Source organism: Somniosus microcephalus, chromosome 21, assembly GCF_052327205.1.
Source record: "Somniosus microcephalus isolate GS21.2 chromosome 21, FLI_Smic_1.0, whole genome shotgun sequence".
In the NCBI taxonomy this organism is placed as follows: domain Eukaryota; kingdom Metazoa; phylum Chordata; class Chondrichthyes; order Squaliformes; family Somniosidae; genus Somniosus; species Somniosus microcephalus.
The window spans coordinates 25,373,167-25,395,087 of record NC_141007.1 but is presented as its reverse complement, the minus strand read 5'-3'; the positions used below and the strand labels follow the sequence as shown (position 1 = coordinate 25,395,087).

General features: G+C 49.3%; 1 protein-coding gene across 1 annotated transcript in view; it reads right to left on the bottom strand.

The window, feature by feature from the left end:
• Positions 1-10,326, bottom strand: part of hs3st3l (heparan sulfate (glucosamine) 3-O-sulfotransferase 3-like) — a 197,185-nt gene extending 186,859 nt beyond the window's left edge. The window contains exon 1 of the mRNA XM_085963359.1: positions 9,437-10,326. Within this exon, the coding sequence (XP_085819485.1) occupies positions 9,437-9,987 (551 nt within the window). The 5' untranslated portion in view covers positions 9,988-10,326. The remainder of the gene's footprint in view (positions 1-9,436) is intronic.
• Between the last annotated feature and the right edge of the window lie 11,595 nt (positions 10,327-21,921).

Genomic DNA, 21,921 nt, shown 5'->3' with positions numbered 1-21,921 from the left:
GATAGAGAGAGATAGAGATAGAGAGAGATAAGAGAGAGATAGAGATAGAGACGATAGAGATAGAGAGCGATAGAGAGATATAGAGATGAGAGAGAGATAGAGAGGGATAGAGAGAGATAGAGATAGAGAGAGAGAGATAGAGATAGAGAGAGAGAGATAGAAATAGAGACGATAGAGATAGATAGAGATAGGTATAGAGAGAGATAGAGAGAGATAGAGGTAGAGGTTGAGAGGGAGAGAGAGAGAGAGAGAGAGAGAGATAGAGAGAGATAAGAGAGAGATAAGAGAGAGATAAGAGAGAGATAGAGATGGAGATGATAGAGATAGAGATAGAGATAGAAATAGATAAGATAGAGATAGAGAGGGATAGAGAGAGATAGAGATAGAGACGATAGAGATAGAGAGAGATAGAGAGATATAGAGATGAGAGAGAGATAGAGATAGAGAGAGATAGAGACGATAGAGATAGAGAGAGATAGGTATAGAGAGAGATAGAGAGAGAGGGATAGAGAGAGATAGAGACGATAGAGATAGAGAGAGATAGAGAGATATAGAGATGAGAGAGAGATAGAGATAGAGAGAGATAGAGACGATAGAGATAGAGAGAGATATCTCTGGTGCCAAGGACTAATCTCCCCCATATATAAAAGTGGAAACAAATCAGACCCAAATAACTACCGCGGCATCTGTGTCAACAGTTGTCTAGGGAAGTTATTCTGCAGTATTCTAAATAGTAGATTACTTGATTTTCTTAACAAACATAATATCCTCAGAAAAAACCAAATAGGCTTTCTTCCAAAACACCGCACCGCCGACCATATCTATACCCTTCACACCCTCATTGAAAAACATAAACACCAAACAAAAAATGGGAAAATATTCGCCTGTTTCATCGACTTCAAGAAAGCCTTTGACTCTATATGGCACGAAGGGCTCTATTATAAACTTCTTCAGTGTGGAATAGGGGGCAAAGTCTATGACCTTATTAAATCAATGTATCTGAAAAACAAATGCGGGGTCAAAATTGGAGACAAACGCACCGATTTCTTCACCCAGAGAAGAGGCGTCCGGCAGGGCTGCAATTTGAGCCCGACCCTGTTCAACATATACATAAATGAATTAGCAGACATGCTGGAGCAAAGCGAGTCACCAGGTCTCCGTCTCCTGGATGGAGAAGTGAAGTCCCTGTTCTATGCGGACGACCTGGTTCTGCTGTCTCCCACAGAACAGGGATTACAGCAACAACTAGACCTACTCGACAAATACTGCCAAAATTGGGCTCTAACAGTAAATCTAAAGAAAACCAACATCATGATTTTTCAGAAAAGACCCAGATGTCAGGAAAACAAATACCAGTTTACCCTCAGTGATACCACTATAGGACACACTATGAGCTACACCTACCTTGGTCTAACTATTACAGCATCAGGGAGCTTCAGCATAGCAGTGAATGCACTAAAAGAAAAAGCCCGAAGAGCCCTATATGCAATAAAAAGAAAATTCTACAACATCCAAATCCCAATCAAAATCTGGCTCAAAATTTTTGACAGCATAATCCTGCCCATTGCACTGTACGGTAGTGAAGTATGGGGCCCGCTAAATCACCAAAGCTACACTAAATGGGAAAAACACACAATAGAAGCCCTACATGCAGAATTCTGCCGAAGCATCCTTCGCACCCAAAGAAAAACGCCAACAAATGCATGCAGAGCCGAACTAGGCAGATACCCACTGATAATAAACATCCAAAAACGAGCACTAAACTTCCTAAATCACCTCAAATCTAGCTCCCCAGACACCCTTTATTTCAAAGCCTTTCAGACCCAAGAGCTAAACCCAGAAAAGAGTCCCCTGAGTCAGCTGCTACTGAAACTAAGTACTCAGCCGGACCCTGACCAGCCCCAGACCAACACAGCCGTCCAAACACCAATCCGAGTGAACCAAATCATTAAAAAATGCAAAGAAACCTACCTGGAACATTGGAACAAAATAACCGAAAGCCAAAGCAGATTAGAATGTTACCGGGCCCTAAAAAGAGAATATAAACTGGCTGACTACCTCACGACCATCAGAGACACAAAACAGAGACAGACCCTCACCAGGTACAGACTAAGCGACCACCAACTGGAAATTGAAAAAGGCAGATACAAGAAATCCTGGCAGCCTAGAGAGAATAGAATATGCGATCAATGTCTGGCTGGCGAGGTTGAAACAGAAATGCATTTCCTCCTAAAATGCGAAAAATTCAACACATCAAGAAACATATTATTCAACAAGCTAAGCCAAACAACCCCAGATTTCAAGGAATTGGATGATCTGTCAAAATTGAGATTAGTCCTAGGAGAAGGAGACAGACCATACCTTGGGGCTAAATATGTAACAACATGTCACAACCTGAGGACTGTTTAAAAGTAAGACTGTTTAAAATTAATATTGAACGTACCAAATGAAGTAGAAAGACTGTTTAAAATTAATATTGTTTAAAAGTAATATTGTATATACCCAACAAATGTCAAATCGATTGACACCTACAGAATGTTGGAAAACTGTACCTTTTTGCAATGTAAGCTTTGGCAATATGGTTCTCTGTAAACTTTCATGCCAATAAAGCATTTGAACTGAACTGAACTGAACTGAACTGAACTGAGAGAGATAGAGGTAGAGGTAGAGAGAGAGAGAGAGAGAGAGAGAGAGAGAGAGAGAGAGAGAGATAGAGAGAGATAGAGAGAGATAAGAGAGAGATAGAGATGGAGATGATAGAGATAGAGATAGATAAGATAGAGATAGAGAGGGATAGAGAGAGATAGAGATAGAGAGAGATAGAGAGAGAGATAGAGAGAGACCTGTCAAAATTGAGATTAGTCCTGGGAGAAGGAGACAGACCATACCTTGGGGCCAAATACGTAACAACATGTCACAACCTGAGGACTGTTTAAAATTAAGACTGTTTAAAATTAATATTGAACGTACCAAATGAAGTACAAAGACTGTTTAAAATTAATATTGTTTAAAAGTAATATTGTATGTACCCAACAAATGTCAAATCGATTGACACCTACAGAATGTTGGAAAACTGTACCTTTTTGCTATGTAAGCTTTGGCAATATGGTTCTCTGTAAACTTTCATGCCAATAAAGCATTTGAATTGAATTGAATTGAATTGAATTGAATTGAATTGAATTGATAAGACAGAGAGAGATAAGACAGGGAGAGATAAGACAGAGAGAGATAAGACAGAGAGAGATAAGACAGAGATAAGCTAGAGAGAGATAAGCTAGAGAGAGATAAGCTAGAGATAGAGAGATAGAGAGATAGAGAGATAGAGAGATAGATAGATAGATAGATAGATAGATAGATAGGTGACACGTCCCTATATTTCATCAAACAAGAGTGGGTGCATTCACATGAATTTCACATTCAGTAAAGACACATCCTCTGCACAGTAACACAATTGTATATAAATAGGCTCTCCAACTGGGAGATGTTAATTTCCCATCCTACGCTGGTATAAACCACAGTCTTCAAGCAGGATTAAAAAGTCTGTTGGAGACGAAACTTTTCTTCTTGACAACATGGACCCGGTTTTCTTTTGTCCGCTTTTAAAAATTGTTTCTTTTTTATTTGTTCTCGGGATGTGGGCGTCGCTGGCAAGGCCGGCATTTATTGCCCCTTCCCTAGTTGCCCTGAGAAGGTGGTGGTGGCCCGCCTTCTTCTTGAACCGCTGCAAGTCTTGTGTGGAATTATTTGTAGCGGTTTGATACAACTGAGTGGCTTGCTGGGCCACTTCGGAAAGCAGTTGAGAGTCAACCACATTGGTGTGGAACTGGAGTCATGTATAAGCCAGACCGGGTAAGGAAGGCAGATTTCCTTTCCTAAAAAGCACATGAGTAAACCAGCTGGACCTTTATGACAATCCGACAGCTTCATGGTCACTTTTACTGGTAGCATATTTTTTTTTTAATTACCAGATTTTTTTTAATGAATTCTCAAATTTTCAAACTGGCCAGGAACATCAACTCACTTAAAATAAATATATTAACAACTGCGCCAAATACTGGGCAAAGTTATGGAACCACATTAAACTGGCATCCATTACTATCGCCAGCCAGGACACTTAGGCTTATTTTAGATCAGATTAGTTTTGCACTTATAGTGCCAGCTCCTCAGTCATGTTGTAATATTTTTTTTGTTTTTTTTGTTCATGGGATCTGGGCATCGCGGGCAAGGCCAGCATTTATTGCCCATCCCTAATTGCCCTCGAGGAGGTGGTGGTGAGCCACCTTCTTGAACCGCTGCAGTCCGTGTGGTGAAGGTACTCCCACAGTGTTATTAGGGAGGGAGTTCCAGGATTTTGACCCAGCGACGATGAATATAGCAAGATGCAGAGAACAGTACCTTGACCAGTGCTCCAAGCCCCACGGGAACCCCTTACTGCATCATTTGTATTACCATGCCAGCGGTCTTTGACTGGTACTGCCAATTTAAGGGGGGGGGTAAAAATTCCACACACACAAAATCACCGTCTAGAATTGCCCAGATTTTCAATCATGTGCCAGGTCAGAATTATTTTTTTTTTAACCCTTCCTTGGTATTACATTGAGAGCAGCTCTGCACCATGGACTTGAGACAACCAGGAACTGGCTTGAGGTTGGTTAAATGCATTGCATTGCAGCGGAAAGAAAAGAGATTCTTTCATCCCATCAGTCCAGCCAAAAATTCAAACCAGGCCCCAAACGTGACAATAAATGTGGTTACCACGTACTGCTCCACCCTCCTCAGTTATTCTATTCTAATATATACTGGACGCATGACTTCCCCATAATTAACTGCTCATTGTTTTTGCTGTAACAGTGTCAAGAGTTTCATTGCCCTTCTGTGGATGGCATATGGCACCACAATGCTCAACAAAGTCACCTACTACTGACATGACACATGCCCACTGATTCCTCACCACACACAGCTGCAAAGTGCCAAAAACCTGCTCCCCAGGCCTCTGCCAATCCTCCTTCATAGGCCCGTTGCTAGGAGATGCCTGAAGCTGGCCCAGGGCGACTCTCCTGCTGATTCCAACCACCCCCCCTTCCCCTCCTCCCCTCTGATGAGCCCAATCCTCCACTCAGTGCCTCCCACAGCTGATTTTGTGAGTCGGTCATCTACAGAACTGTGGGGTTTTGAAAATCCGAAGCGCAATGATATTATATAATATTTCTAGTTAGTAATAACAGGACAGCTGTGCCTTTGCCAACATGCAAGACAGATTTGGTTGTCAATCAGTAAATAATTTGGGATTACCTTCTATCAGGGTTGTGTGTGCACACTTGACTGTATTTTTACTTTTAATGTTCAAACATAAAGGCAGGTTGTTTCAAACAACTGGTATGTGCTTAACCCTTAAAATGGGAAACAATTTCAATTTACAAAGTAAGACAATGTTGAACTGATATTAATGTGTAAATGTCACCCTGAGGGTTAATCTTTGAAAGGACATGAAACAAATCAAGCCTTCTCCCTTTTGTTTTTCATTTTTTCCCCTCTCCCATCTCTCTTTCTCTGTGGTCTTGCAGTTTGAGGGGCTGTCACACATTCAGGGGTCTCAGTTGGGATTGACTGAATATTCACAAGGACTGCATGCTAATAATAAAGTGCAAAAAATATCTAATAGAGTTCTTTAAATAAAGATTGTTAAAAAAAAGTTATACGGTGCCACACATTGTAAAATAAGCTGTGGTCGGTGAGCCCAGTGTGGTCGAAGCTGAGAGCAGCACAATGACAACATGAGGCGCCGCCAGGTGGCGCCGACGTGTCCTCTTTAAAGTTGTGAATGAAGGTGTCAAATCTTCCAAAGATTCAGTTTTACCTTCGCAACTTAAAGTGTGACACAACAGTGCGGGAACCTAAACACGGCCGCTGCTTTTACAACCGCCTGCACACACAAATGATAATATTATATCTACATTGTGTCTGCATGCAGAAACCATTAACATGTAGCAAGCAAGGGGTGATGGCCTGTCTCTTGAAATATTTATGCGGCACTTTCCTTAAATCTGTGGCTCGCGGATATCAGTAGATCTCAGGGGTGGGGGACTAGACTTCATGCCAACTAATGCACCGTGCATGATATAAATACTGCAGAAAGGCCCATCGCCCGCTTGATCCCAGTGAAATCCCCCCCCGGGCGCTGTGTGCAATCCATTAAATACAGAGTTAGTGTGGGCTTCAAACTGCAGATAACTTGCCGTTTGTCACGGGTTTTCGGTGTGATGTGCATTGACAATCGGGCGAATAACAAAAATAATAATAAAGCCCAGTTAAGAGGTGGTTAAAGATGGTGAATTGAAATTGACATTTGATTGCGGCCCAGAATATTTCCATTTCAGTCAGTGCTGATCAGAAGCGAGACAAGGGGGACGTCACTGAACACATTGCCCTTCCACCAGACTTTGGTATTTACAGTCAGCCAGTTCCGCAGATCTGCTTGAAGTCAGCCCTCAGCTTTGTTACCGGGTCCCGTTTAAAAACACTTGCGCGGTAATAGTTAGTGGTTTAAACATGTGAAGCGGACCCGCACTATGAGGATCCGGGATGTAGCTTTCTGGTCATACGGGTTTAAAAGGCTCTGTTTTAAATCGGGTTTAAGACGAAATGAGCTCACAATGAGGACTGTCCCAGTTCTGCTAAACTCGGGACAAAGCTGAACACTGTCTTTTGCTGTACCTTTGCAACACGTTCCTGTTACAGACATCCACCCCCCTGTCTCGGTGTTGGAGTAGAGGTAACTACACCTTAGACGGGGCGAGTCTCTCCGCCACCGCCCCCCCCTCCTGTTTTATTAGAATCGCCTGCAACTCCCATCAAACAGCAGAGGGTGAGAATGTGGGACTGGCTGGAGCATTCCCAGCAGAGAGCGGTGGTGCATTTCAGGGGATGGCGTGATGCACACAAGAGGGATGGGGCAGGGTGGGGAGGGAATTGGAGTTGGAGGAGGCTCACGGAGAGTAGAAACACCAGAATAGACCAGGTGGGCCGAACGGTCTGTTTCCCTGCTGTAGATTCTATTTAATTCTGTGTAAATCTAACACCCACACCTGACAAGAGCGAGTCAATTCAGTCCCTGGTTTTTTTTGTTGTTGTTGCATGGGATAAATATGCTACAGCTTTTAGCCCTTAACCCCATTACCAGCCGAGAAAAAAACAGGCAACGACTTTAAACACTTTCCCCGGTTTCTCGGTGTTCTTCCCTTCCCCGGTTCCACGGGCGCAGAGAGCCGACCAGAGGGGTTCGGTGCGAGTGGGCAGGACCTGGCGGGACAAGGAGCGGGGGCTGGGGGGCATCTTTGGACAGATCAGAAAGCGCAGGACAGACTGATCTCAAGGTTCAGCTGAACCCGTGCAGAGGAGAGAGAGGCTTAAAATAAAGTGCAGATACACTGGGCGATCAGATAGATAATGGACAAGAAGAAGATTATAGATGGGGAGAGGAAGAGAGGTGGATAGAGAGAGAGAACGATACAGATACTCTGAACCCTCAGAGCATGCGGGCAGATGGAGCGAGATATTAATAGGAAGATCGTGAGATAGGTGGGTAGAGAGTAAATATATAGATAGATGATACAGTATCTGGATAGATCGATCGGCACAGCAAACGATTGTACAGCAATAGTTACACAGATTAATAGACAATTTACAGGAGTAGCTAATAATGTGATATGATAAATAGATAAACAGAGACAAATGGTCACAGATACTGACTGTAAATGGGACTGTTAGACTGCAAATAGATAATTATACATATATATGGGTTATGAGTGGCTCCGAGTAATAGCTTGTGTAGAGTTTTGATGTAAATAGATACCTTTCTCCATCTCTGACCCTTTCCGAACACAGGTCGATATGAAGTGAAGAGCGCCCAGTTGTATTTGTGTTTGCGAGGTAATGTATCTGGAGTATTGGGATTCTGTGTCCCTACGCTGAGGGTTCAGAGTCTCTCTGTCCCTACTCTGAGGGGTTTGGGGTATCTCTGTCCCTGCTCTGAGGGTTTGAGGTATCTCTGTCCCTACTCTGAGGGTTCAGTGTACCTCTGTCTCTGCGCTGAGGGTTCGGGGTATCTGTCTCTGCTCTGAGGGTTTGAGGTATCTCTGTCCCTGCTATGAGGGTTCAGTGTACCTCTGTCTCTGCTCTGAGGGTTCAGTGTACCTCTGTCCCTGCTCTGAGGGTTCGGGGTATCTCTGTCCCTGCTCTGAGGGTTTGAGGTATCTCTGTCCCTGCTCTGAGGGTTTGAGGTATCTCTGTCCCTGCTCTGAGGGTTCAGTGTACCTCTGTCTCTGCGCTGAGGGTTCGGGGTATCTCTGTCTCTGCTCTGAGGGTTCAGTGTACCTCTGTCTCTGCTCTGAGGGTTTGGGGTATCTCTGTCTCTGCTCTGAGGGTTTGCGGTATCTCTGTCCCTACTCTGAGGGTTCGGGGTATCTCTGTCTCTGCTCTGAGGGTTTGGGGTATCTCTGTCTCTGCTCTGAGGGTTCGGGGTATCTCTGTCTCTGCTCTGAGGGTTTGCGGTATCTCTGTCCCTACTCTGAGGGTTTGGGGTATCTCTGTCCCTACTCTGAAGGTTTGGGGTATCTCTGTCCCTACTCTGAGGGTTTGGGGTATCTGTGTCCCTACTCTGAGGGTTTGGGGTATCTGTGTCCCTACTCTGAGGGTTTGGGGTATCTCTGTCCCTACTCTGAAGGTTTGGGGTATCTCTGTCCCTACTCTGAGGGTTTGGGGTATCTCTGTCCCTACTCTGAGGGTTTGGGGTATCTGTGTCCCTACTCTGAGGGTTTGGGGTATCTCTGTCCCTACTCTGAGGGTTTGGGGTATCTCTGTCTCTGCTCTGAGGGTTTGGGGTATCTCTGTCCCTACTCTGAGGGTTTGGGGTATCTCTGTCTCTACTCTGAGGGTTTGGGGTATCTCTGTCTCTGCTCTGAGGGTTTGGGGTATCTCTGTCTCTGCTCTGAGGGTTTGGGGTATCTGTGTCTCTACTCTGAGGGTTCGGGGTATCTCTGTCCCTACTCTGAGGGTTCGGGGTATCTCTGTCCCTACTCTGAGGGTTTGGGGTATCTCTGTCTCTGCTCTGAGGGTTTGGGGTATCTCTGTCCCTACTCTGAGGGTTTGGGGTATCTCTGTCCCTACTCTGAGGGTTTGGGGTATCTCTGTCCCTACTCTGAGGGTTCGGGGTATCTCTGTCTCTGCTCTGAGGGTTTGGGGTATCTCTGTCCCTACTCTGAGGGTTCGGGGTATCTCTGTCTCTGCTCTGAGGGTTTGGGGTATCTCTGTCCCTGCTCTGGTGGAGTTCGCTCTTATTGATTCTCACCGGTCTCTCTCAGCACTTTGCTCCCCACCTCTCCCCTCCTTTACGGGGGAGAGGGCTCTGATTGCACCTCGACCCCCACCTCTCTCTTACCTGTACCACTGCAGCCCCTTCCCGTAATGCCGGTCGAAGAAGTGCGGCTCTGCTCCCAGCGCCCTGACTGCCGGGTGCAGCCGCATGAACTCCAGCAGAGCCCGGGTCCCTCCCTTCTTCACCCCGATGATGAGAGCCTCGGGCAGCCGCCGGAGAGCGCACCACCAGCGGCTGCCCGTTTTGCCCGTCCCGTTGAGCGCTCGGGTCGCGGGTGGCCGTCCCGCCGCCGCCGCCTCCGGAGCCCCGCTGCCCAGCTGAGGCTCAGCCCCGTCCGGGCCGGCCGAGGTGTAGGATCCGGACGAGGGTTCTTCCTCGCTGGGCTGGACCGTCGCCACCCTTCCCCGCCGTCCTTCCGCCTGGAGCTGCCGGCTCAAGCCGAGCTCCTGGCGGCTGGGCTCCAGAGGGATGGAGTCACAGCAGCCGGCGAGGAAATAGAAGCAGAAAAGCGAGAGGGCGAAGAGGGAGAACATGGCCAGGAGTTTGTGGAAGATCCTCCCGATGCCGGCACCCGAAGTAGACAGGCTGGCTTGGTATAAGGTCCTACATGCCATTCCTCGCAGCGATGCCCATCTTCATCCATCCTACTGGCATCAGCGCCCCTTCATCTCTGCTGCTCCCAACAACAATCTGCATCATTCCATCTTCAGCTGGTCTCCAAACTCTTTAAACTCTTCAAACCATCAACTCAACTTTCCCCCCTTGCTGTTGTGGGTTAAAGCAGTCTCTATTCCAGCTCTCTCTCTCTCTCTCTCTCACTGTGCTTTCTCTGGCAGGCTGTTCCAAGCTTTAATTCCCCCTCTCTCCAGCCCTGCATCACTCCATCTCTCCCCTTCTCTCCATCACTGGCTCCCGGCACTTTTCATTCATTCATTCATTCATTCATTGAGTCGCACAAACACCGACCCAGCTGGGCTGGCACACAGGCAGCTTCCATTGGACCAGGCGGGATTGGAGGCGTGGTTATTTACATGAGGTGGGTTTCAATTGGACGCGGCTCAGAAAAGGCGGGGCCTCTTTACATAATGTTAATTCTTTGGAGGGCGGGGCTGCGAATTGAAATGGATATTTCTGGAGCAAGGTGATTTACTCCATAAATGTAAAGACAATCTGGGTGACCAACAGATGCTATAATTCACTGCATTGAACTGATTATGATTACACAGACTGTATCGTGTGTATCCTTTCGAAGCACACTTCGCAACTATTTTTCAGGAAAACTTTCTGTCACGTGCTGTGAAAGTGAGGTGACAAAAAGTGTTTCTTCAGTAGCAATACATCAGATGTGAATGTAAAACAAAACAAGCTGGATCAATGGCTGACTTTAAACAGCGATTAAAATGATTAAGATCTTGCGTACCATGCACGTTGCAATTTAAATGTGTCCCTAAGCAACAACAAAATCTGCCACGCTAATTTGCTTTCCTGAGAACTAATAAAAAACTGTTACCACTGTCCATTTTCTTTATTGTTAGGTAAGAGTATTAAGGGATATGGAGCTAAGGCGTCAAGGGGTGTGGGGAGAGAGCGGGACTATGGTATTGAGGTAGAGGATCAGCCATGATCTTATTGAATGGCGAGCAGGCTCGAAGGGCCGAATGGCCTACTCCTGCTCCTATTTTTCTATGTTTCTAAATGGAGTTGAGGTACAGATCAGCCATGATCTAATTGGAGCAGGCTCGAAGGGCTGAATGGCCCACTCCTATTCCGATGTTCCCATTCTCACTATACCTCTCACAAACACCTACCAGGTCCTTTGATTCACTGTGAGCAATACCAGGAGAGTATATCTCAATTAATAATGATTACGAGCATTTTCACAGAAATCACAGAAACCCCACAGTGCAGATAGAGGCCATTTTGGCCCATCGAGCCTGCACCGACACATATCCCACCCTATTCCCGTAACCCCTACACCAACACATATCCCACCCTATCCCCGTAACCCCACGTATTTAATCCCCCTAACACTAAGGGTCAATTTATCATAGCCAATCAACCTAACCTGCACATCTTTGGACTGTGGGAGGAAACCGGAGCACCTGGAGAAAACCCACGCAAACACGGGGAGAATGTGCAAACTCCACACAGACAGTCGCCCGAGGCTGGATTTGAACCCGGGTCCCTGGCGCTGTGAGGCAACAGTGCTAACCACTATGCCACCGTGCTGCCCGGTGGCAAATACATACACCACGCAATCTTCATTCTTATGGCTTTTGATAGGAGAGAGTTGCAGCTTTCTATTACCCTTTGTGTGAAGAAGTGCTGCCTGACATCATCCCTGAACGGCCTGGCTCTAATTTAAGGTCATGCACCCTTGTTCTGGACTTTCCCACCAGAGGCAATAGTTTCTCTCTCTCTTCCCTATCAAATCCTTTAATTAATTTAAACATCTCAATTAGATCACCTCTTACTCTTCTATACTAAAGGGATTGCAAGCCTAGTCTATTCAACCTGGCCTCATAATTTAACCCTTTACACCCCTCCAAGGTCAGTATATCCTTCCGGAGGTGTGGTGCCCAGAACTGAATGCAGTTCTCTAAATGGGGTCTAACCAGAGCTTTATATTTATAGTAAGGTAACTTCTACCCCTTTGTATTCCAGCTCCCTTGAGATATAAACCAACATTCTATTAGCCAGTTAAATTATTTTTTGTACCCGTCCACTAGCTTTGAGTGATTTCTGTACCTGGACCCCAAAATCTCTCTGCTCCTCTTCAGTTCCAAGCTTCTCACCATTTAGAAAATACTCTGATTTATCTTTCTTAGGTCCTCACACTTCCCCACATTGAACTCCATCTGCCAGTTTTGCCCACTCACTGAATCGATCAATGTCCCACTGCAACTTTCTGCTTCCATCTACACTATTCACTGTGCCAGCTAACTTGGTGTCATCAGCAAAATTGGAAACACGGCTCTCTCTTCCTTCATCTAAGCCATTTATAAATATAGTGAAAAGCTGAGGTCCCAGTGCAGATCCCTGGGGGACACCACTAGTCACGTCCTGCCAATTACAGTACATCGCATTATCCTTACTTTCTGTCTCCTACCTCCTGACCAATTGCCTACCTATGTCAATAGATTGTCTCCAGTTCCATGATCACATTCCCCTGCGGTGCATTCCCATTTATCTTCATTGGACAGGAGTTAATGACAGAAGAATATTTCCTGAAATTTGTTGGCAGTCAGCCCAAATCCAAAAAAAGAGCTTCTCCCGAACACTTGGCCAAAATTCATCCCTTGCCCATTCCATTTTTAAATTTCATACTCTTGTGGACCTCTTGTGGTTAGTCTGCAGTCTGGATCACAGTTGTGATACTTAGCTTGCTGACCTGTTCTGTCCCTTTAGGGTTCCAGTCCTCATAAGGTAATTGTAGCTGATGCCAAAATTGCTTGTAAATCTGTCTCCGGGCCAGTGACTGACATTCTTTCTCTCTTTTAATAATCTGTAACCAAGTGTGACACTTTGAAGTGTGACATCAGGAGTTTGCTAGACACAGACCTCCCATGGCATTGCTTGTGGTTTTAGAAGGACAGCAGTGTTTTGCCCTGCAATGCACAATGGTTTCCTTTGCTAAAGTGGAGCAGTGTCCCTTTAAAACCAGATAATGGAATTGCTGTTAAGTAAACAGAGCCTCAGTCAGAGTTTGGTTGTTTGGTAAGGGAATTATGCGGCTTGCTGGTGCTTGTAATTTTCAGGCTCCAGATTAACAACACCCAGTATTAAATGTCTGGCTTTTTCCAAAGAATACTTTGTACCTGAAACAGGGTATGACATCTAAACGAGGTTAACGTATCAGGTCGATGATCTTTTGGACCATCGACCTGAAATGTTAACTCTGTTTCTCTCTCCACAGATGCTGCCTGACCTGCTGAGTATTTCCAGCATTTTCTGTTTTTATTTCAGATTTCCAGCATCTGCAGTATTTTGCTTTTGTATGACATCTAAATGTGTGGTGTTTGGTATGTGATGGACAGGGAGGGTGTTTCCCCTGGCTGGGGGGTCGAGAACGAGGGGTCACAGTCTCAGGATACGTGGTAGGACATTTAGGACTGAGATGAGGAGAAATTTCTTCACTCAGAGGGTGGTGAACCTGTGGAATTCTCTACCACAGAAGGCTGTGGAGGCCAAGTCACTGAATATATTTAAGAAAGAGAGAGACAGATTTCTAGACGCAAAAAGCGTCAAGGGGTTTGGAGAGAGAGCGGGAATATGGTATTGAGATAGAGGATCAGCCATGATCATATTGAATGGCGGAGCAGGCTCGAAGAGCCGAATGGCCTAATCCTGCTCCTATTTTTCTATGTTTCTATGTTTCTACATACACTAGAGGCAATGGGCCAGATTTTTAGTGTGCCGTGAGGCGGGCTTTTAGGCGTGTGGGGGGCAAAAATCCCGAATTCGGGGGTCCCGACACCATCCCGCCCAAAACCCGCCTCCACGTAAGTTTCAAGGGAGGCGGGTACCCGCCCCGCACTGGAACCCGCCGACCCGAGGCGGGAAGGGATCAGTGCCAATTAACTGCCTGTTAACAGGTAGTTAACAGGCAGTTTTTAGCCTAATCCCTATTTTGAGGGGTGTCGTGTGAGATTCCCGACGGCTGCAAACCACGCCAGGTTAGAGCAGGCGGGCTGTCGGGTTGAAGGACTTGGAGGGGTCGAGATGTCGGTGTACAGGTGAGTGATGGGTGCATGAGTGCAAAGGTAAGTGTGTTTGGTGTGTCTAAAGTGTGTAAAGAAGTTTAAATTACCTGTACTTACCTTAACAGCCTTTCTTCCTCTAGGCGTCAGGAGTCCATCATTCAGCCGGCACTGAAAGCTGAATGGCTGCGAACTGTCAAAAGTGACAGCCTGCAGCTTTCAGTGCTGGTGACAGTTCTAACTGAGTCTGTGTAGAAGGACTCAGGTTAGAAGTCAGACTGTCAGTGTTTGACAGCTTCAAACAGCTGTGAAACACTGATATTTCATCTGTCAAAAACTCTTGACAGAGGAAATTTCAGTCTGTGACATCACCTGTTGCCGGGTGGCCCTTAATTGGCCTGCTGAGCGCGCCCAGCAGGCTCAACAAGGTCAATCAAGGGAAAATCGCATCGATTGGCCAGATGTTGATGGAGGCGGGACTACAACCCGAATGTTGTAGTCCCGCCTCCTTCCCGACTGCTGAATGAAAATCCAGCCCTAATGTTTTTATACATATAATATATACAAGTCAATCTGCAATGACATTGTGAGTAGGGTGTCAGCCATGGCTCAGTTGGTAGCACTCTCGCCTCTGAGTTAAAAGTTCATGGGTTCAAGTGCCACTCCAATAAGACTCGAGCTCAAAATCTAGGCTGATACGCCAGTGCAGTGCTGAGAGAGTGCTGCACTGTCTGAGATGCTGCCTTTCAGATGAGGCCTCTCAGGTGGGCATAAAAGATTCCATAGCACTATTTCGAAGACGAGCAGGAGTGTTCTCCCCAGTATATCTGACCAATATTTATCCCTCAACCAACATCACTAAAAAAAAGAGATGAACTGGTAATTTATTTCATTGTTGTTTATGGGAGCTTGCTGTGCGCATATTGGCTACTGCGTTTCTAGTGACTCATTTCAAAAGTACTTCATTGTCTGTAAAGCGCTTTGGGATGTCCTGAGGTTGTGATAGATGCTATATAAATGCAAGTCTTTCTTTTCTTTCGAGACCAAGTTAAATGTTAAAAGGCGCGGGATAATTAGACCAGGGTGTGCACAGAGGTCATTCATTCCCCCGCCACCCCCCAACAGCTTCCATCTGGTCTTGTGGGCGTGGAGCTTCTGCACACTCCAAACAAGGATGGGGATGGGGATGGGGATGGGGGTGGGGATGGGGATGGGAGTGGGGGTGGGGATGGGGGTGGGGATGGGGATGGGGGTGGGGATGGGGATGGGGTGGGGATGGGGATGGGGATGGGGGTGGGAGTGGGGATGGGAGTGGGGATGGGGATGGGGATGGGGTGGGGGTGGGGGTGGGGTGGGGTGGGGGTGGGGATGGGGATGGGGTGAGGGTGGGGATGGGGATGGGGGTGGGGGTGAGGGTGGGGGTGGGGATGGGGATGGGGATGGGGTGGGGGTGGAGCCTGGAGCGCTCCCATCCGCAGGTTCCTATCAACTGGGCAAATCATCGGCAGCTGGTGTACCAGGCCACTGAATGGCAGATGGAGGTGCACACCTGCCCTAGGTTGTAGCCTGGAGCCCTGAAGAAAAAGGGAAACCATTTAAAAAACATTCTTTTTGAACTTAGCCCCTTCACAAAGGAGGCCGATGGGGTCACTTTGGATTTATTTTTGGTGGGGTGGGGGGATGTCAGTGCCCTCCTCGGATCCAGCAGAGGACGTCTGATTTTTCAGCCTCTGGGCCGGGTGGGTGCTACAGATACAGCCCCAGTGACGCAGGCACTAACTGCTGTGGGTCCAAGTCCCAGTCGGGCACATCCCGGCACTTTACAACGGCCAGGGATTTTCATCCGGATGATCTATTTCCTTGAAGAGGAAAACAATAAAATGTTGCATAGCCTATCTGCTAACTTGTTCTCTATTAAGGACCTTTAGGAATTGCTTGACGACAAAAGACCACGGTCCATCTAGTTCGCCATTTACCATCCTGGTAATGATAATGGAGTTGTTGACTAATCACAGCAATCAATCTCTATCCATTAGTTTTCAACAGACCCAGAAATAACATGAGGAAAACCCCAGTGGCGGAGAGCTTTGGGAAGCATAGGGGGAAAATTCAGCCGCGCCCCCTTTGGGGTGCTAACTTTGCTACTTTTAGCAGCCCGAAAAAATTAGCACCCCCACGGCCGAAATTCACCGGTAGCGCCCCAAGAGGGAGGCGGGGTGCTACTGGAAGCTCTCCACCTCCCGCTTGGGGCGCTGCGAGTGAATTTTGCGGTGCTACGTGCCTCAGCACCACGCGCTGCGGCACGTCACGCCGCGGTACTACAGGCCTTCCTCCTCTTATTAAAGGGGAGGAGCCTAGTGCAGCGCGACCCGGGGTCCAGCTGGGCCACCAGGGATCGGAGTGCCAGCAAAAGAGCCCGGCACTCAAGAGAAGTGCTGGGCTCATGGAGCGCAGCGGGCACTCCACGGGGGAGGGGGGGGTGGCTGCAGAGGAGGCGAGGGACGGCAGAGGGGGCAGGTGCTGGTAGGTGACCAGCAACAAAAATGGCCGCCCGGCACCTCCCCTTTAAGTTGCGCCGCCCCAGCCGCAGGTAGGCCACCCTGACCCCGTCGGACATAGCGTCTGGCGGTAAGTCAGGGGGCGCTACCGAAGATCGCGGCCGGGACGCGAGCGGGGTGCTGCGCACAGCGATGACGTCATTGCTGGCAGCCCATCGCCGCGTGGCACTAAAGGTTACCGCCACCGCTAACCTCCCACTGAATTTCGCAGGAGGCGTTTGCGGCCCCGCACCCAGGCGCTAGTTGCTTTGCACCCCATTGGCGCCCTCTTAGGGAGCTAACGGGAGGCGCAAAGCAACCGAATTTTTAGGCACATAGGTCCAAAGTCACCTGCTCCTCCCAAGCATGCTACACTTACCGCACGTCATGTTTCAAATTACTCACATACTCTATCCCAAAATGTTATTTTCTGAAAAAAATCGAATTCGCATTTGAATGAATCAATGCTTCCACCGTCTTCCCTAGGGAGCCTGTTCCATAGATTGACCATTGGCTCACTGAAATATTGGGGAATTTTAACCCCCAAAAATGGGTGGGTTGGGGTCAGGTGGGAGGTTAAAGTGTTAAAAACCTAAATCCTGACCCCAACCCACTTCTGTCCATGCACCAAGCGGGTGCATGAACAGAGAGATCTGGGGGTATATGTGCACAAATCATTGAAGGTGGCAGGGCAGGTTGAGAAAGCGGTTAAAAAGGCTTACAGGATCCTGGGCTTCATGAATAGAGGCATAGGGCTCGATTTTCCAAGCCCCGAGGAGGTGGGTTTGGAGGCGGGAGTCGTGGAAAAATTGCAGAATCGGGGGGGCAGGAACCCTTCCCACCCCCAACCCGCCTCCGTGCCAATGTCCCAGGAGGCGGGTATCCGACCTGTGCTGGGAGCCACCTCCCCGAGGCGGGAAGGGGATTAGTGCCAATTAACTACCTGTTAACAGGCAATTTTTTGCCTAATCCCTATTTTTAGCCCTGAAGTGTGGGCTGTCTGACGGCTCCGAACCACGCCAAGTTAGCGAGGCGGACCGTCGGTCTGCAGGGGTTGGAGGGGTCGAGATGTCCGTTGTGCAGGTGAGTGATGGGTGCATGTGTGCAGAGGTAAGTGTGTGAGGCAAGTGTAAAGTGTTTTAATAAGTTTTACTTACCTTTACTTTCTCCTGCAGGCTCCCTTCCTTCAGTTCTCGGGAGTCCCTCAGCTCACCGGCACACAAAGCAGAATGGCCGCTGAACTGTCAAAAGCTGCAGCCTCTGCTTTCTGGTCTGGAGAGATCTCTAACTGAGTCTGAGTAGAAGGACTCAAGTTATATGACAGATTGTCAGTGTTTGACGGCTTCACAGAGCTGTCAAACGCTGATTTTTCATCTGTCAAAAGCTCTTGACAGATGAAATGTCAATCGCTGACGTCACCAGTAACCAGGTGTCCCCTAATTGGCCTGCTGAGCCCACTGGGCGGCTTAACAAGGTCAATCAAGGGAAAATAGCGTGGGTTGGCCACAAGTCAATGGAGGCAGGACTACAACCCAAAAAGTGGGAGTCCCGCCTCCAAAAGCTCCCCATTGACAAAATCAAGCCCATAGAGTACAAAAGCAAGGAAGTTATGATGAACTTTTATAAAACACTGGTTCAGCCTCAACTGGAGTATTGTGTCCAATTCTGGGCACCGCACTTTAGGAAGGATGTGAAGGCCTTGGAGAGGGTGCAGAAAAGATTTACAAGAATGATTCTAGAAATGAGGGGCTTCAGTTACGTGGATAGACTGGAGAAGCTGGGGTTGTTCTCCTTAGAGAAGAGAAGGTTGAGAGGTGATCTGATAGAGGTGTTCAAAATCATGAGGGGTCTGGGCAGAGTAGATAGAGAGAAACTGTTCCCATTGGCGGAAGGGTCAAGAACCAGAGGACACAGATTCAAGGTGATTGGCAAAAGAACCAAAGGCGACATGAGGAAAAACCTTTTTATGTACTGAGTGGTTAGGATCTGGAATGCACTGCCTGAAAGGGTGGTGGAGACAGATTCAATTGTGGCTTTCAAAAGGGAATTGGATAAGTACCTGAGGGGAAGAAATTTGCAGGGCTACGGGGATAGGGCGGGGGAGTGGGACTAGCTGACGTGCTCTTGCAGAGAGCCGGCACAGGCACGACAGGCCGAATGGCCTCATTCTGTGCTGTAACCATTCTATGATTCTATGATTCTAACCTTCCGGTTTTAACAGGGGCGGGCAGCAAACCTGCTCCCAAGAGGAAGGTTGGCACTTTAACTATTATAATGAGGTTGGAAGCCTCGGATTTAACCTGCTGTGCAGGTTTAACTGGCCGGCCAGGGTTCCCAAGCCTCGTGATTCCTGGCAGCTGCAGCGAGACGAGGACAATCCTTCAAGGGCAATCCTTGTGGGCTGGAAGGAGCAGGATTGCTTCCTACCAGTCTCCCCAAGCTCCCTCGCCATCAGCCCCAAACTCCCCCATACAAACACCCACCCACCAGTCGGAGATCGGACCCCCTGCCCCCAGGATTGGACCCTCCCACGGGGTTGGGGATTGGACCCACCTTGGGTCGGGGAATGGACACCCCCCCATGATCAGAACCTCCCCCAGGGTTGGGGATTGGAACCCCCCCCCCCGCCGTCCCGCCCCACCCCACCATGATCAGGACCTCCCCTGGGGTTAGGGATTGGACCCCCCTAGAGTCAGGGATTGGGCCCCCACACTGTCATAGAGTCATAGGCCTAGAAATTCATTGACGCCACTTTTGGGGCGCTAAAGTGGGGCGTCCGCTAAAGTTTGCGGCCGCCGCCAAATCTAGGCCACTTCTCCGATATTCATTAGCTTCGCCCTACTAGTTCGGGCGAGCGCTAAAACTGCTGTTGGACGCCTCTCTTTGGGCGCTAAGCCGGAGGTGGTGATCGATAGCGCCGAGGCCGGGCGCAGCGCAGGTGCGGCCATCTCGTGATTGACAGCAGACACCCTGGCGCCGGCCAGCTCTTAAGGGGGAAGGGTCAACTGTGTCTGCTGCCACGCCCTGGATAGTGGAGCCCTCCAGCTAGGCCTGAACACTGCTGCTGGACCCAAATAGCGCCTGAAGACATGGAGAAGGCCCGTGAACGTGCGCAGCGCTTCTCAGAGCGTGATCTGAGTGTGCTGCTTGCTGCTGTGGAGAAGAGGCGCCATGTTTTGTACCCGGACAATGGCAAGAAGGCGACGGTCCGCGTCTACAGGAGAGCCTGGAGGCATGTCGCCAGCAAGCTGTCAGCCAACAGCGACGTCCCCAGGACCAGTGCCCAATGCCGCAAAAAGTTAAATGACCTCACACGCATTGTCAGGGTGAGTACCCTTTCCAATGACCTCCTCATCCTTGCATGTGCACCTCACATTATGGGCAAAGGGACCTGAAAGCTCTAATGGCCAGCCTTCATCCAGCAGCTATGGCACAGGCATGAACATCAATTGCACATTCTGCACTGAACACACTGGCCAGGCTATTCCACCATGGGAGGCAGTGCACACCAGATCATGGCGACACACTGGCCAGGCTATTCCACCATGGGAGGCAGTGCACACCAGATCATGGCGACACACTGGCCAGGCTATTCCACCATGGGAGGCAGTGCACAGCAGATCATGGCGACACACTGGCCAGGCTATTCCACCATGGGAGGCAGTGCACACCAGATCATGGCGACACACTGGCCAGGCTATTCCACCATGGGAGGCAGTGCACACAAGATCACGGCGACACACTGTACTTAGAGGCCGTCCTTTCTCTTGCAGGCCAAGCTGGTGAATAATCACAAGAGCCGGACTGCGACCGGGGGAGGACGACCCCATATCCAGCCACTCACCGACCTGCAACATCGCGTGGAGCGCCTCATGGGTGACCGGGTGATTGGGCCCGTTGCATGTGGAGATGCCGACCCGGTTCTGGGAAGCAATGGTAAGGACATCACCTTTTGCACCTCTCTCGTCCCACTTGCGCATCAGATCTACATCCTTTGCCACTGTCCGACCAATGCGCTCAATGCCACCACTCATGCATCCCGCACTGACGCCCTCTCCTCACTCTAAAGCTACTCTTGTGCCTTCCTGCTTTCAGATGGTCAAGAGGAGGTCCCTCAACTTGCCAGTGACAGACCCTCCGAGGAGGAGCAAGAGGAAGGCGGCCCATCAGGGGAACCCTCAGCCGCGGCCACCCAGGCCAATGTAGGGGACACGTCTTCCCTGGAGGGCAGCGTGGCGGAAGTGTCGAAGGGGAGGGGAGCTCCTGGGACCTGCGTGCTGCAGAAAGGCGGGAGGGGGGTGGAAGCTCGGCGGCCTTCTCCCCAGAGGGGGGATGCGTCGGAGGGGAGCCCAATTGCTGGGCCCAGCGGCCTCCAGCAACGCAGGAAGGGTCGGCCAGCTCGGCGGCCTTCTCCCCAGAGGGAGAGTCCGGCCTCCAGTCAGGGGATGCTCTTCGCCGAGGAGATGGAACGCCTCGAAGACTTGTCCGCGGACTCGGAGCGCCGGCACACGGAGCTCATGGCGGCAGTGGCACGGTTGCCTGAGTCCATCGATTCCCTCTCTCGGAGTGTGGCCGAGTTCGGGCCCTTAGAGGCCACCAATCGGGCGGAATACCGGGCAGATCTTTCAGCGACTGGCCAGGTGATTAGTGGTGCTGTCCAGTCACTGGCTGCTCTGCTGCGGTCAGTGAACAGGTCAACACGGGCACTCACTGCTGCCACACTCGCTGTGTCAGCCAGGCATCGCCAGGGCACCCGGCGCGCTGCAGCAGCACATCGGTCTGTCCCTCGGCAGATTGGTGCGCATGCTGCAGTGCTGGCCCGGGCGAGTGCCAGTGTCTCAGGCGACCAGCGAGCGCCTGCCATCCGCCAGCTTGCCGCCATTCCTCCAGCCGCCACTGCCACTCCCCCAGTGGAGCTGCCAGGAGCTGCTGCAGCGACTGATGCTGGCCAGCCACAGCTGCAGCAATCAACAGCCGGCCGCTCGACGCCCAGACCTCGACTAGGCCGACCCCCAAGGGCATCTGCCGTCACGACATGTGCCCCTCAGGAGCCTGCCCCCAGCCTTGCAGCAGCCAATGGCCTTACTTTGAGGTGGAGCAGCAGGGCGGGCAGGGGCCACCCAAAGATGGCCAAGGCATCGCCCTAGCGGGCCAAATAGTCGAATGTGTGGCCATTTGTGTTTGTTTCTTGAGGCCGAGAATTGGATGTTTGTTTTTTGAAGGCCGATGATGTGATGTTTGTTTTGGACGAAGGCCGAGAATGACGGCCATTTTAGTTGCCCTATTTTGTTAATCCTCCCCAGGTTGTGGG